Source organism: Anomaloglossus baeobatrachus, chromosome 1 (assembly GCF_048569485.1).
Source record: "Anomaloglossus baeobatrachus isolate aAnoBae1 chromosome 1, aAnoBae1.hap1, whole genome shotgun sequence".
Classification (NCBI taxonomy): Eukaryota; Metazoa; Chordata; class Amphibia; order Anura; family Aromobatidae; genus Anomaloglossus; species Anomaloglossus baeobatrachus.
The window spans coordinates 806,429,396-806,445,178 of NC_134353.1; the positions used below are offsets into that span (position 1 = coordinate 806,429,396).

Below are 15,783 nucleotides of genomic sequence, written 5' to 3' on the forward strand. Positions count from 1 at the left end.
GGAAATTGGGACGTAGAAAATGAGCAGTGTTTTGTGGTACTAGCATAAAGAGAAAATAAAAAAGAGAAATAACAATGGATGCTTTTACGAAATTCTAGTTTAGAAGATTTTTTTTTTAAATAAAAAATTAGATGAGGAAAATTGCAAGCATAAAGCGGAAAAAAAATTGGAGGAGTGAAAGTGCAAAAGAGGAAATAGGAAAGGTCATCGGAGGGACCTGGAAGAAGTCTGGGAGGCGTTTTAGGGATGTAAAGGTGGAAGGTTGACCGAGTATGTGGAATCCAAAAAACGGAAGCACAAAAGTACCATCTGTCCTAAAAATGTGTCTGACCACTACAAAGTTATATAAATAGCGTTCATATGTACCGACGGAAACATTCATAAATCTTTATTGGACATAACATAATAAAATTGTATTAAAAACAGGGCCACGGAGGGTAATAAAATGACATCAACAGGGACCAGTGGCAGAATGCAAAGAAATTAATTCTACAATATAATAGGAGTGTAGTTGTAAATGTAGTAATATATAGCTATGGACAAATATAGGTGAATCATGGATAACATTATTATTTTATGGACTGTATAAGAGAAAATAACAGTTCATATACAGATGACATAATATACCGCAAGTGAATAAATACATAACATCTAACACATAGGTAAAGTGCATGTGCTATTAATAAGTAGATGGATAAGTAAATTGCATGTGAAATACAGGTCACTTAAAGGGTAACCTGTCAGGTGCAATATGCACCCATAATCATGAGCAGTTCTGGGTGCATATTTCTAATTCCTGCCTAACCATCCTTGTATACACTAGCATAGATAAAGAGATCTTTAGAAAATTTATTTCTAAAGATCTTTTATATTATGCTAATGAGGCCAGCGACTAGTCCCAATGGTGTTTCTCCCCTTAGCTAGTCAGCCCACATAGCATGCTAGCACACCCCTGTGGGTGTACTAACATGCTAATGAATATGCAGCGCCGCCGCACATACCTCACTGTTCATGGTGGCTGGCAGAGTATGGATGCGCAGTGCACATGAACCGGAGTACCCGAGCCTTCCGATCATGTGTACTAAACTGATGCTGGGTGTAAGTGTGCCGCCCCCGTGGAAGCAGCCGAGCTGCTCGGATCCGGGTTCTCAGTGGCTTGAGGGTCTCCGGACTCAAATGAAGTGGGTATTTACAAGGGATTATAGAGTTTGTGATGCCACCCATGGTGTGTGGTAATTAAAAGTACCACCGCTGCAGTTGGGAGTACCCGGGGATGATGGAATGGGGCAGCAAGGTGTTAGAACCCTCCACGGGTAGGGGGATGCCCCGGGACTCTATGTGGGGATAAGGACGTGGGATGCGGGTATCACTCTTATACTCACTCAGTCTATTAAGCAGACACCGACAACTGGGTCAACCTAGTATCTGGACACCGCTGCCGCTGAGGGGAGCTAGTTTGGGTCCGTCCCCAATGGTGCTGCCTGGTGATCCCTGACCTTTCTCCTGGCACTAAGTTTACTTCTCTGGTTGTCCCGGTAGTGTGAAACTTGCCGGGTCTCACTCCCCACTGTGGCTAAGTATGGGAGTTTGCTCTCAGGGCTCACGCTTGGGATTTTCTGGACCGTTTTTGAATGGAAAGTCCCCCTCGTTGCGCTAGTGCCCTGATTTAGGAGCGGTTGGGAACAAATCTTGAAGGCTCCGTTCTCCACGGATAAATTATTGGGTTGCATGCAGCTACTCCCCAACCTAGGGTTCACGTACCCCGTCGTGCCTTGGTCCCAGCCCGCTGATGGTGCAAGGCTGCCGGTTGTCCTTTTTGACAGATCCGAGCCCCTTGCCATGATCCCCTGCGACCGGGGGTCCAACTCCTCTAGGCCCAGACCACCATCTGCCACTTAGACAGCTTTTCTATGGGAGTCCCCGCTCCCGACCTCCTCAGAGCTCCTCACAGCTCGAGGGCTACTCTCCACCACCACTCTCTACTTCACTCCACTTCAGACTACTCACTGACTACACTCCTCACCTCCCCTCCCTGACCCCCAGGTGGGTGACTCTATTCCACTCAAGCCCGTCCACTGGTGTGTCTGGTGGGTGTGGTGAAGGGTGTATCTAGGATTTGATTAGCTAATGTAGGCAACACCATTTGGTTAGGGACCCATGACCAAGAGGGAGGTGGATACTGCACGGGAGGGTAGATTGTGTAATACCCTGTGATGACCTGATAGTCCAGGGGCATCACATAAGCTTCCCGGCTTCAGTGAGGTACAGTGTGCGTGACCGGAAGTGCTGAGGGCTCCGAATCATGCCCAGTGCGCATCCATTCTCCGCCAGCCGCCATGAACAATGAGGTATGTGTGGTGTCACTGCATATTTATTAGCATGTTAGTACGCCCACAGGGGTGTGCTAGCATGCTATGTGGGCTGACTAGCTAAGGGGAGAAACGGCCTTGAGACTTGTGCCCTCGCTCATTAGCATACGATAAAAGATCTTTAGAAATACTTTTTCTAAAGATCCCTTTATCTATGCTACTGAATACAGGGACAGTAAGGCAGGGATTAGCAGTATGCACCCAAAACTGGTCGTATTTCTGTGTGCATATTGCACCTGACAGGTTCCCTTTAATATCCAAGGAAATTAAGGTATAAATAAATGTAAGCAGAGAAGATATAGTGCATGTGCTGTATAGTATCAATATATGCTTTATACACTGTGCTGATAAATAATCACAATGTCCCAACAAAGGTAGTAATAAATCCATGCAAAAAAATAGCACTTAGACCCTGTGATGGCGTCAGTCCAAGAGCATGTTTTCTCACTGTGTTTTTCTGGGGTGGAGGCATTTTAGGGTTGTAGAAGAAGGGTGAGTGAATGTCGAGTACAAAAAACTGGAATTACAGAGTAGCATCTATTCTAATTTTGTGTTTCATGTATACTTATTGACTAGTGATCCCCTATTAGCAAAACAAACAGTCTTCTATTTTCACAATTAGTCGTTTACAGTGGGTTAGATTAGACCTCCCCTGGTCACACTTTATTGGTTCATCTATGACATATAAATGTGTTTCCATTCATCTTTTTAGCTGCTCACTACTGCACAAAATGTTGTTTTTTAATGGAAGTTGTTAAAGCAGAGTAGTGTCTGCATGTGGAATAGTACAAATGATAGTAGGGTATTCTGCTATCAGAGACAAGTGAGTACACAATAGAGAAAAAAAGGAAAAAAACATGTATCCTAAAGTCTTTTGACCTTCTTGACAAGTACTAAAACAAATAGCAATAATATGTAAAACATAAATACAATAAAAAAGAAACAAACATCACTTTATAGCATAAAAAGAACATTCAACCAACAAGTGGTAAGTAGAGCTTGCTAGTTAGAAAAGTGTTTTTTTTTTTTGTTTTGTTTTGTTTTTTTTACGGAGCATGTCACCAACTTTTTCCCCATAGAAACTGCAACCACCACCAGTAAGCCCTTTTATACAACACTCTAGAATGCTGTGTATAAGTGCCCAAGCCAATATGCATAACATGACCTTTTATGATACTCACTTATGGGGTGATCCGGTCTATGGACGTCACCAGTCTTGATCCGGTGACTCCTACATCATCTGCACAATGTATCCCATCACACTCCTGCACAGTCACACTTTTCTTTGCCCAGCCGACGGCAGAGTAAGGTATTGCAGTGTGTATGCACGGATGCTCTTTGGCCTTTCCCAGCACATGCACATTTCAGTACTTTGCTCTGCTCTCAGCAGGGGAAAGAGAAGTGCGCCTGCACAAGAGCGCGATGGAAGTTACTGTGCGGATTATGTCATTCACACAGAGCAAGAAAAGAGGAGGCGCCAGATAAGACCGGCGATGGCCATCTGACCAAACCACCCCATCGGTGAGTGTAATAAAAGGCCTTTTTTATGCCATGCAGATCACCTTGGGGACATATACAGCATTCTAGAATGCAGTACCTGCGGGCATACAGGTGGTGGCTCTATTTTATATAGGATTAAATCTGGTGAGAAGTTCCCTTTTTAAAGATCAGGTAATTGATAGAAAAAAAAAATTATTAATCGGCCACTCTGAACAAGTATCTGGTCGTTAGGTTGAAAAATAAAAATCTAGCATCTTCTAAACAAACGGCTATTGTGCATTACATGTATCTCTTCACATAGTGCAAAGTTTTAGAATAGTCAAGCTATACTATTAGCTTTGGACACCATATCTTATTATATTAATTATGTGCTGGCTGTTCATTTCATGGGTGCTACAGTTCATCTGTCTGTGATATTGCTATATTAAAGGAAGATATGAGATATGGTACAATGTTGAGGAGTCATTATTTTTGAAAAAAAAATTTTACTTGCTAAGTTGAAGAAATAGTGATATAAACTGTACAGCCCAGAATCCGCATCATTACCAAAGATATAGAGGAATGTAGTTTGTTTGTTTTTTTAATTTGAACTCCCAATTTAAAATTTTAAGAACTAGCAACACTGCCATATAATAAAATAAAAAGTAGCCTTACCTTTATTATTTTTTAAGTAATGAATACTCTATATGTTTCAAACCACATAATGATCCTTAGTTTTTCTTCTGTTTAATGTATTTAATAAACAATTTCTCCCTGTCTTGGTATCTTTGACTAATTAGTTTTCTGTTTTACTTATTCTATTAGGAACTGGTTGTTGCCAGTGTTGTGGTATAATCATTACGATATTATCTAGCCTTTCTTTTCTACCACATTCTCTGAATGTATAAAAGATACATTGGCTTACTGTATTCCACTTCTAAGAAGCTTCGAGTCATTGTGGACTGAACACGCAAGCCTTGAATTATATAAAAACATATAGCAAAAAATAGATTTTGGATCGTTATTACTATGATACTCTTTATGACCAAACCTCTGTGGAATTTCTTTGATATGAGGTTGACATGAATTAGAATTTCACAAGCGTCTTGAGTCCTCCCAGAGAAGATCAGAGAGGATTCTGAGCTGGGTGAAGGGCTCCTCTGTTTGATTCCATTGATTACCCAACTGCCTTCAGGCTATGGGACATAGTAGAGGCAGAGAGTTATTGATCCAAATGATGAAAATAAAATGAATTCATTTCTCATCAAACTGCTATTGTTACAGCTTTTTTTCCAGTTCCACATAGTAACCAGCACGGTGGAAGAGCACATTGCTCATTGCCTGGAATAAAAGACATTTTTGTTCTGCATGCTAAATGTAAAATGTCAATTTCCAAATAATACCCGTATGATAAAAGTCAGTAAAATCCTAATCATTGTCATTACAAACCGTCTTTGAAAAGCCATTAGGAGTACAGTACAAAACTTTCATTTTATCTTTTTATGTGAAACCGTTGTTTATTTTCCCAACAATTAGAGACACTGGTTAATTAAACAGCGTGCTTTCTCCCCTAGGCATGATATGTAAGACACCCCAACCCATAAAAAAACAAAGCTAATAATCCTAAATTAATAACCACTATTAAATCGGGTTATATTTAGTGACACTTGACCTATGTGCTGTTTTAGGTGTTACTAGTATTTTATCGTGTGGTGTTGTGACAAGCATTTTCAATATGATAATTATTGGTTATCTGTAAACTTTATATTTATTATTTAAAGCATTGAACTTTATTTGACATCTGTAGATGTTTTCCGCAGCCTAATTCAGAATAGGTTTGGATAGTTTAATTAATGAAAATTTGCATTAGCATGTCATGGAATAGTAATGAGATCAGAGAATGAGGCTTAAACCAAATTTCTGAAATCAACCAAAACCAGCCTTACGGTATGTTGTTTGCACCATCTTGACTAGAATAGTCTTCAAAAGTCAGAGGGTTCATATGAGTCTTCCAAGGTGTTAGCCGTTATTTCCTTTTTTTTAGCTTTCCTCACAAGCTGACCAGCATTGCTCTTCATAAAATAGCTGTTGATGGAGGATCTTGTGAACAGTCCACATGTGTCTTCCAATAGAGAGCAGCTATCCCATGTAAAGTGTTGTATATTTGGATGAGGCTGATGGACTGGTGACATGCTCCTCCATTCACAGCTTGATAGGGCTCACTTGGTAAGGTGGATTCACAATGCCGTAGTTCAGGGGGAACACACAGATGGAAGGCTATGTCAAAAGCATGCTGGATTTTCTTGATGGCATGTGATCGCATATCGGTACAGCTTGCATGCAGAGATGTGGATGAGAACCAGAAGACACAGAGCCAAGGAGTAGTCAAGCACAGGACTTGAAGATGTATAATTGGTCGAGGAATAGCAGCAGTGCTGATAATATGAACTTGTTCACAAGTGAGTTTGTATTGCTTACAGTAGACAAATAGTTAATCTGCAAACTTAGCCATTGGCAGCAGTGATGAAGAGGCAAACATGGGCAGTATGGGGGCTCAGTGGTTAGCACTGTTTCTTTGCAGTGTTTGTTTCCTGGGTTCAGATATCTTCCATTGCGCAGTTCTGTTTCTTCCCACACTCCAAAAACATACTGATAGAAAAATTACATTATGAGCCCCAATGGGGACAGTGATGATGATGATGTCTGTAAAGCTGTGAAACTAATATATTGTACAGTCCTACTTTGCGTGTAAATGTGTAGCATCAGTTGCTTAAACAATTATTCTATTGTCAACTTCTGTGGAATTCCATAAGCCTTTAACAGTGTTTTATGTCTTAGGTGGGTCAGTTAGTTTTTGCCACTCTCAAGCTTATGATGGCTTTTGTCCATTTGTTTTTGTTATCCCATAGTTGAATATGAATCTGTTCTTTCTATTGATCCCCTTCACCCATTCATACACACACGTTATGTCAGCACAGTAACATTTCTACTTTAAACTTCCATAGTTGCTAATTGTCGTTATTCAGTTTGGCCACTGTAAGTTGACAAGTAACCTATTGCCCGATTCATGATGTGCAAAACCAGTGTCAGCATAAATCTGAGCCTGGCAGCAGGATTTCAGCCGGGTATTTACATTGCTTGAAGATTCAGCAGGGAAAATGGGGAGAGACCAGATGAGTCTGATGGAGTCCCCGGTCAGATTCTGCGCCTTTTATATTTTAAGGTTAGAATGAAAAAAAATATTAAAAAGCATACTAGTAAAAAAAATGCATAGCATATCACAGTCCATGATCGAGAACATACACTACTCACAAAAAGTTAGGACTACACCATGTTCCAAATTATTATGCAAATTGGATTTAAGTGTCATAGCGATTTATAATTTTTTTTTTGCAATGAAACTCATTGATGATATTGTGTCTCAGGGTTCTTTGGATCACTGAAATCAATCTCAGATACCTGTGATAATTAGTTTGCTAAGTGAGCCTAATAAAAGTAAAACTGGATGTTCCACAATATTAAGCAGTGCACAGTTTTCAAGTAACATGGGAAAGAAAAAGGATCTCTCTGCTACCGAAAGCATGGAATAGTGCAATGTTTTGGACAAGGGATGAAAACATTAGATATTTTACGAAAAATATCCCCCAACCAGTGCCCACAAGCAGAAACAGTTGCATTGGACCCAGACATACATGAAGACTAATTTTCAATCAATCTTGTTTACTGATGAGTGTCAAGCAACCCTGGATGGTCCAGATGGATGGAGTAGTGGATGGTTGGTGGATGGTCACCATGTCCCAACAAGGCTGCGACGTCAGCATGGAGGTGAAGAGTCATGTTTTGGGCCGGAATCATGGGGAGACATCTGGTAGGCCCCTTTAGGCTTCCTGAAGGTGTGAAAGTAACCTCTGCAAAGTATATAGTTTCTGATTGACAATTTTCTTCCATGGTACAAAAAGCAGAAACGTGCCTTAAGAAGCAAAATCATCTTCATGCATGACAATGCACCATCTCATGCTGCAAAGAATACGTAGATGGGGGGTGGCAGATGGAGGGGCAGCAGATGTGGGTACAGCAGCATATAAAAGGAGCATCTGTGAATGTGAGACGGTGGCAGCGGAGAGGGCGCAATGGATGCAGGAGCGGCGGAGGATGGGGGGAAGGGGGGGATGGGGGGAAGGGGAGTGGGAGGTGAGATTGGGTATAGTTACCTTACAGTATGGTTCTAGGCAGCAGGATCACAGGAGATGAAGGAGGCAGCAGATCGGGGAGAGTGAGAGGTGGGAGAGGGAGCGCAGATCACGGGTGTGACAGGTGAGGGAGCACATATCACGGGGGTGACAGGTGAGGGGAGCACACATCACCGGGGTGACAGGTGAGGGAGTACACATCACGGGGGTGACAGGTGAGGGGAGCGCAGATCACGGGGGGACAGGTGAGGGGAGCGCAGATCATGGGGGTGACAAGTGAAGGAGCATACATCACGGGGGTGACAGGTGAAAGAGCATACATCACGGGGATGACAGGAGAGGGAGCACACATCACGGGGGTGACCGGTGAGGGAGCACACATCACGGGGGTGACAGGAGAGGGAGCACACATCACGGGGGTGACAGGAGAGGGAGCACACATCACGGGGGTGACAGGTGAAGGAGCACACATCACGTGGGGTGACAGGTGAAGGAGCACACATCACGGGGATGACAGGGGAGGGAGCGCACATCACGGGGGTCACAGGGGAGGGAGCACACATCACGGGGGTGACAGGGGAGGGAGCGCACATCACGGGGGTGATAGGGGAGGGAGCGCACATCACGGGGGTGACAGGTGAGGGAGCGCGCATCATGGGGTGACAGGGGAAGGAGTGCACATCATGGGGGTGACAGGGTAGGGAGCGCACATCACGTGGTTGATAGGGGAGGGAACGCCCATCACGGGGGTGACAGTTGAGGGAGCGGGGAGCACATCACGGGGGTCAGGGGGAGAGACGGGCAGCACATAATGGAGGGGAGGGGGCATGGCAGCACATGACGAGGGCGAGGGGCGGGCAGCCGATCACGAGGGGGAGGGGGCGGACAGCCTATCATGGGGGTGAGTGGGGGGGTGCGGGCAGCAGATTGGGGAGAGTGGTGGCAGATGGAGGAGGGCGGCGGCGGATCGGGAGGCTTTTCGCCAGTTTGATACAGTACAATGGCAGTGCGGCAATTTCCGGGTCCCATGCTCCGGTCACAACAGCATGGGAGCGGAGCTTGTCGCCCTGCCATTACACTGTATACACTCACTGTACTGGCGTGCTGCAGGACCGACAAGTGAAGCTGAGGGGGGCGGTCACCGGCAACAGATCCACTGTGATTGAAGAGATCGGTCACAAGGCCGGTCTCTAAAATTAGAGCTGCTGGAGCAGGGGGAGGGTGACCCAGCTAAGGTCACTCAGCTCCAGCCAATGGCCAGTGCTACAGCTGCACTGGTCAGTGCTGAATTTCACTGTTTCAGCCACTTTCAATGGCTGAAACATACAGTGGCTGTGATTGGTTGAGCGGCGTTCGTCAGCCAATCACAGCCTCCGTAGGTCCGGGGAGGAGGCACCACCCCTCCTGAGGTCAGGTACAGGTCCCCTCCTCCCAGAATCTGCGGTTTGTGTGAACCGATCGCAGTCAACGGGGCTCCGGTGCCGCGATTTCGCCATGACGGAAAGGTCCGTCATGGGTCTTTAAGTACCAGGGCACCATGACGGATCTTTCCGTCAAAGGTCGTGAAGGGGTTAAATGGGCCCTAATGCCACTGCAGATGACACCTTTAGGCCACGTTTACATCATGACTATTTGAGAATTTTTTTACCTTCATCTTTGTAGCCAAAACCAGGCATGGGACAATCAAAGGAAACGTATAATAGAGACATGTCACCACTTCTGCATTTTTTTATCCACTCCTGGTTCTGGCTTACAAATACTGATGTAAAAAAACTTACCAAATACTCACTGTATGCACGTGGCCTTACAGAAGATTTGCCACAGATCACTAGTATTTCCTTTGTCTTTAGAACATTGGTATATACTGTATCTTTTTTTTTTTATTTACTTTGACTTGATTTAATCTTGCACAATTTTTGAAATATATTTTGATCCTGCCCATTCTCAGAAGACTAAATTATAGCAATTTCTAAAATGAACTCCTCATTTGAGCATATATTCTAATAGCTGCAATTGCACAGATATTTTCTAAGATTTGTTGCCATTGCCATCCACTTCTAATATGTTCCATGAAAAATAAAAATTGTTCAATATCCAAAGTGCTTGCGTTTTAGTTTAATCCCGGACTTATATTCTGTATCACTTTGTATATCAGCCAACGACTTGAAAATGTGAGGATGAAAGCGAGTGCATACCCAAGCTGAGATTCATTGCGCATTGATCCCCCTGCATCACACCAGGATTGTGCAATGGCAGTAATTGAAGTAATCATCTCTGTTGGATGCTGGGTCTTTATGTTTAAGCTAAACAATAATTGGAAAGCATTTCTTTAAAAGTGCATATGTTTGTAAGCATTTCTATAAACTGCCATGCTGCAAAGAATAAAATAATATATATGATCTACATATTCTGATATCCAGCAGGGATCTGCATCACGCTCTTAAATACGTGGCTTTTTTTAAAAGCGCTAATTGTTTTTATAGATGTCTGTTATGTCTGGTAATAGCAGCGTGCACTATATACAGTACGATACTTAGGAAACAAACTAATACATGGATCTATTAATACTATATAGTCACTGCCGTAGTGTGACCTTTAGCTCATTCAAGGACAAGTGGATGGCAATTGTGTGACACAAAAAAATGTAGAGATTAATATCCACGTTTGTTTCCATCCATTAATGTGAGAGAGGTTTTATTTTGTGCAAGTGAGAATATATATGAGCAAAATGACATAAAGGAAGCTGAAGGTATTTATATGTCATGACTTTATGGGGTTTTCATAAGCATTTTTATACTTTGATCTAAAAATATTCCTAAATTTGTCTTCAATATATTGATTACTTGCATCACTATTTATTATAGATTTCATTTAATTCTGTTTAGTCATATACGAGTAAAATATAAAATCTAGGCAACATGTAACAGAAAAAAAATTACTAATTTTTTAATTCTAAGTACTTGACAAAGAAAAAACACAAGTTTTTAGATTATTTTCATGCCAAAGTCTGATGTAAGGTTTTATACATGATAAAAATAACCATTCTATTCTATTAACAAATTTGTCATTTGTACATTGAAAATAAAACCGAAATAACCCCTTCCCGACAGGGCAATTTTTTTCCACTTTTATTTCCCCCCACCCCTTTCTGTCTAGGAGCCATACATTTTTCATTTTTCATCAACATAGCCATGTGAGGGCCTATTTTTTTGCTGGACAAATTGTAGTGTTGACTATCGCATCACTTATTCTTCTGCTCAATGTAAAATATAAAGCATAACCAAAGAAATAACTATTTTTTTTTATTTTTTTTATTTTTTTTTTGTAAATTCAATTATAAGCGTAGCAAAAAAAAAAACAATTGTATTTACTGGTCTTAAAAAAAAATGCACACACAGGATGCAACAGTCCTCCTTAATAAAGAATCTTACACAGGTGCAAAATATAGTGAAAAAAAATACTCTCAACCTATCACTTCATGGAGGGATGATTCCCAGTATTACAATTGCACATTGATGATGATCGCAATAGAGTGCAAGTCACACACATGAAGCACAATGCCCAGCCAACAGTCTATTTCATGCCCCTACTATTAGATTAGGCGGGCTGCCCGGCACTCTACAACTGCACCACAGAGGTACAGGCCCCTAATTTACTGTTGATGGGCCCGGCTGCACCCTGTAAAAATATATAAAATGTGCAGAAAAATAAGTATGAGTTATTGGTCTATATTTTGGCCAAAATATGTGTAACACACTCAGTCACTGTAGGGGCAGCGAGTGGGGTTAGTGTACCCACTGTTCCACGGGGGGAACCAGGGCTTACTGTTTAGTAAGAGGGTCTTAAGTAAGTGCCCACCTTGAAGCAGATGCCTGGTACTCCTCCCAGGGTAGTGACCGGGACTGTGGCATCTGACCACCAGGACAGCTGACGGACGTGAGTACAGGCAGGATGACTGAGGCAGGCTGCACAGGCGGATACAGACAGGAATGTTGGGTATGGCAGAGACAGATAGGTATGGGACGGCAGGTACTGGGCGATGGACACAGGGATAACAAGAACTGACAGCTAGCTAGCTGACTGAGACACTAACTAACTAGGAGCATTACCTAGGCAATGGGAGGGTGCCTTAAAGACATAGTGCCTTAAATACATAGTGCCTCTCAGCCATAGGCTGAGAGGCATTTCCTGAAAATAGCGCACCAGCCCTTTAAGAGGAGGGCCAGTTCTCACATACTAGGCGCAATCTTGGGGAACTTATGCCACGTGCACAGGCCCCGAGGTGAGAAGAAGACAACAGGACACGTGGATGGCCGGGGCAATGTTCGTGGGAGGACACGACCCAGCCAGGGTGGTGAGTAAGTCAGCGTCCCTTCAGGGACGCCGGCGCTAAAATACTCAGGCTCACAACCCACCATCAAGGGTCTCAGTGGCTTGCGAGTCCCTACGCTACAGTAAAATAAAAGCATAACCAAAAAAATAAAGACTATTGTAAAAAAAATCCAAAATAATTCAATTATAAACATAGCAAAAAAGCAATGGCATAAGCCAATACTTCATATTTATTTTTCTGCATATTTTATATATTTTTATAGGGTGCAGCTAGGCAATGGGGACCTTGTAAATTAGGTGCCTGTACCTCTGGGGTACACTGAGAGCGTGTCGGACAGCGCAACTAATCCAATATTAGGTTGTGTGTAATAGGCTGTTAGCTGGGCATTGTGCTTCACATATGTGTGACTTGCACCTTATTACAAGCTTCATCTGTGTGCAATTCTAATACTGGGCAATCACCGCCTCCATGAACTGGTAGATAGAGAGTAGGTGTTTAGTTAGTATTTTGCCCCCGTGTTACCTACTTTATTAAGGGGCACTGCTGCATCCTGTCTGTGCGATTGTTTCCATAGCCTTGGCTGGTAAATACCATTGCCTTTTTGCTACGTTTATATTTTCTTTTCAGTGCACTGGAAAAAAGAAAAAAAAAAAAAGAAAAAATTGCCTTCTTGTGTTTTGGTTTTATGGTATTCATTGAATGGTAAAAATGAATGGCCACTGTAATTCTCCAAATGAGTATGGTTTACAGTGATCACAATGTTGTATCGTTTTTTAAAATATTTAATATATAGGGTTTTTTTATATTTAAATGGTGAAAAAAATTGGAAAGATAAAGAAAAATCTTGTCGCTATTTTCTGAGACCCATAACAGTTTCATATTTTGGTTGATGGAAGGAGCCCAATGCAGCATGAAGTCCTCTCTATGAAATTAATGGCATGTGGAGGTAACTTGTGGGCTTCCGGAACGGGTTCTGATCACTGCTCTGTTTAGTTTGTTTTTGTGAGTACTTAGCATGTTTTTATTGAAACTGGCAGCATTAATAGGAGTATCCCATGGGTTAAAGGATTGCGGTTGTTCATAAAAAACTTAGCAGATCTATTTTTTTAAATTTCACGAACACTGTCATGTTTGTATATTAAATCTGCTTATTTTTGAACTTTAAAATGTGTTTATATGTATTTTTTTTTTTATATCTGCAGGTAAATGAAGCTACAGTAGAGGAACTGGTCCAACAATATCCACACATCACATTCAGTACGGTACTACAGGACTGCAAGAGAACTTTGGAACGGGCTTATCAGATGGGCTGGACACCAAATGCATCATCCGTCTCATAATTCAATGGAAAACAAATAGTTTATTAAGCAGTTGTCACTGAAAATGTTGATCGTGGCCATTTGATACCCAAAAAAGTCTACAATTCATTTTTCTTTTTCTTTCAAGTAACCGCCATAGTTGAACCGTGGCACTGCTTCTGGGTGGCTTGTAAAGAATGTTTTTGGAACCTTTCCATCGTGCGAGAAGTCTATTTTACAAGGTGTTTGGCTCAGGAGATATTGGCTCTGTTTGGTTGCCGTTAGTATGGATTGCTATAATTTGTGTGAAAAGTGATTGTAACATGTTGAGATATTGTGTTATAAGAGCATGCCACTTCTAGTACTATCAAATTCTCACTTTTCCATATTAGTTCTAGAGAAGTGAACATTACATATAAATTAGATCTGTGGGATTGTTTTTCTCTTTTATTTTTCGTTTTCTGACGAGCATCTCTAATGACTTTATTGGAGATTTGAGCTTTACAATCTGCTGCTGAATAGACTTTTTATACCTAATCCTTTCATTTATAAAATGTAGACTTTGGAATGAGTTTGACCTTGCTTTTATTTAGTTACTTTTCATTTCTCTTTGCCTATGGTTTCCTTTTAATAAGTATGAAACAAAAAGGTTTGGATTCGACTTTTTTTCATTTTTATGTCATTACAATTATTGTTTGATAAAATATCTTGTGGATATGTAGTTCAGGCTGGAGCATTAGTACAGTAGAAGGCAAGGTGTAACTTAAAGGGATGGTCATTAGTGGCCACATCACTGTAAAACTCAGGGAAGTCTTTTGTCAAATACCTTGTCCAGCCAATTCTGCCTCTGAGCAGTGCTATTGCGGTCTGCTCATCTCCATCAAGTGACCCCCGGGCTCCATGACCTCTGAGATCCGGTGATGTCACATCAACTTCCAGTTGACCCAACATCACTGAGGCGTGCCCCAGTCTCCCTGACTGACTGGACTGTGGGCGGAGTTTCACAGCTCATCACAGCCCAGCATCTCGCGCGATCTCTCCTTTACTGTAGAGCGCCGCAAGCAGGAGCGATGCTGGCTGTGATGAGCGATGAAACTCCTCCCACAGCTCAGTCACAGAGACTGGGGCTCGCCTCTGTGATGTCGGGTCAACTGGAGGTTGACGTGACATCACCGGATCTCAGAGGTCACCAAGCCCAGGGATCACATGATGGGGATGAGCAGACCGCAATAGCGCCGCTCAGAGGCAGAATGTACTAAACAAGATATTTGACAAAAGCCTTCCCTATGAGTTTTACAGCGATGTGGCCACTAATAGTGGGTAGTGAACCACCCCTTTTAACATTCTTGAACCCAAATAGCTCGTTAGGACACCCTCAAAGTCCATTGTTCATGTGCAGCTGTGGTGTCTGTGCTGATTTTTTTTTCTTTTTTTTATCGTTACATTTAAAAAAAAATAAAAAAAGATTTTTTTTTACTTTTGTTTTTATTTTGTCTGTTTTCATCAATTCACAGAAGCAGGAGTCAAGATAACATACAGGAGTTTTACCGAATTGGGGAAGATAATTGTAACTGTACAAAGTCAATTTTCTGTACACATTTTTTCATGTTATCAGTTACAGTGATCTTAATGATATATACTTGAAGAGTCATTAGTTATTAGCACTATATGGGTATATTCACATGCAGCAAACTTTTAGCCTAAATTTCGGCAACTAAAAATCTGTTGCATAAATCTTTTTCAGTTTTGGGTCAAGCAACTTCCATCATGCTATGGACCTGATTCATCAAAGCTTTAATGCTACAATTGTCGTGTAAAAAGGTTTGAAAATTTGCAAAGTGTTGGCAAACCTCACAGCTGCACTAAAATGTTATAACTTGTGTCATTCTCGTACCATTTTTGTCCAGTGGATGGAGTTGAGGTGGGATGGAGGTGTGGCGACTGCCGCTTTTCAAATCCATGGCCAGTGGTGATGTTGACTACACACAAATCTTACTCTAGTCGTCGACTGGAGTAAGATTAGTGCTGAGGCACACACGGAGGTGAGCCCCATTTTTCCCATGGCCCTGATTCATGAAGAGGCTTATGCCTACAGCATAAGCTTTTGACTCCAG

The 15,783-nt window shown here is 42.0% G+C and overlaps 1 protein-coding gene across 1 annotated transcript in view; it reads left to right on the forward strand.

Moving 5' to 3' along the window:
* Positions 1 to 14,497, forward strand: part of FBXL17 (F-box and leucine rich repeat protein 17) — a 976,700-nt gene extending 962,203 nt beyond the window's left edge. The window contains exon 9 of the mRNA XM_075325027.1: positions 13,574 to 14,497. Within this exon, the coding sequence (XP_075181142.1) occupies positions 13,574 to 13,711 (138 nt within the window). The 3' untranslated portion in view covers positions 13,712 to 14,497. The remainder of the gene's footprint in view (positions 1 to 13,573) is intronic.
* Positions 14,498 to 15,783: the final 1,286 nt, after the last annotated feature.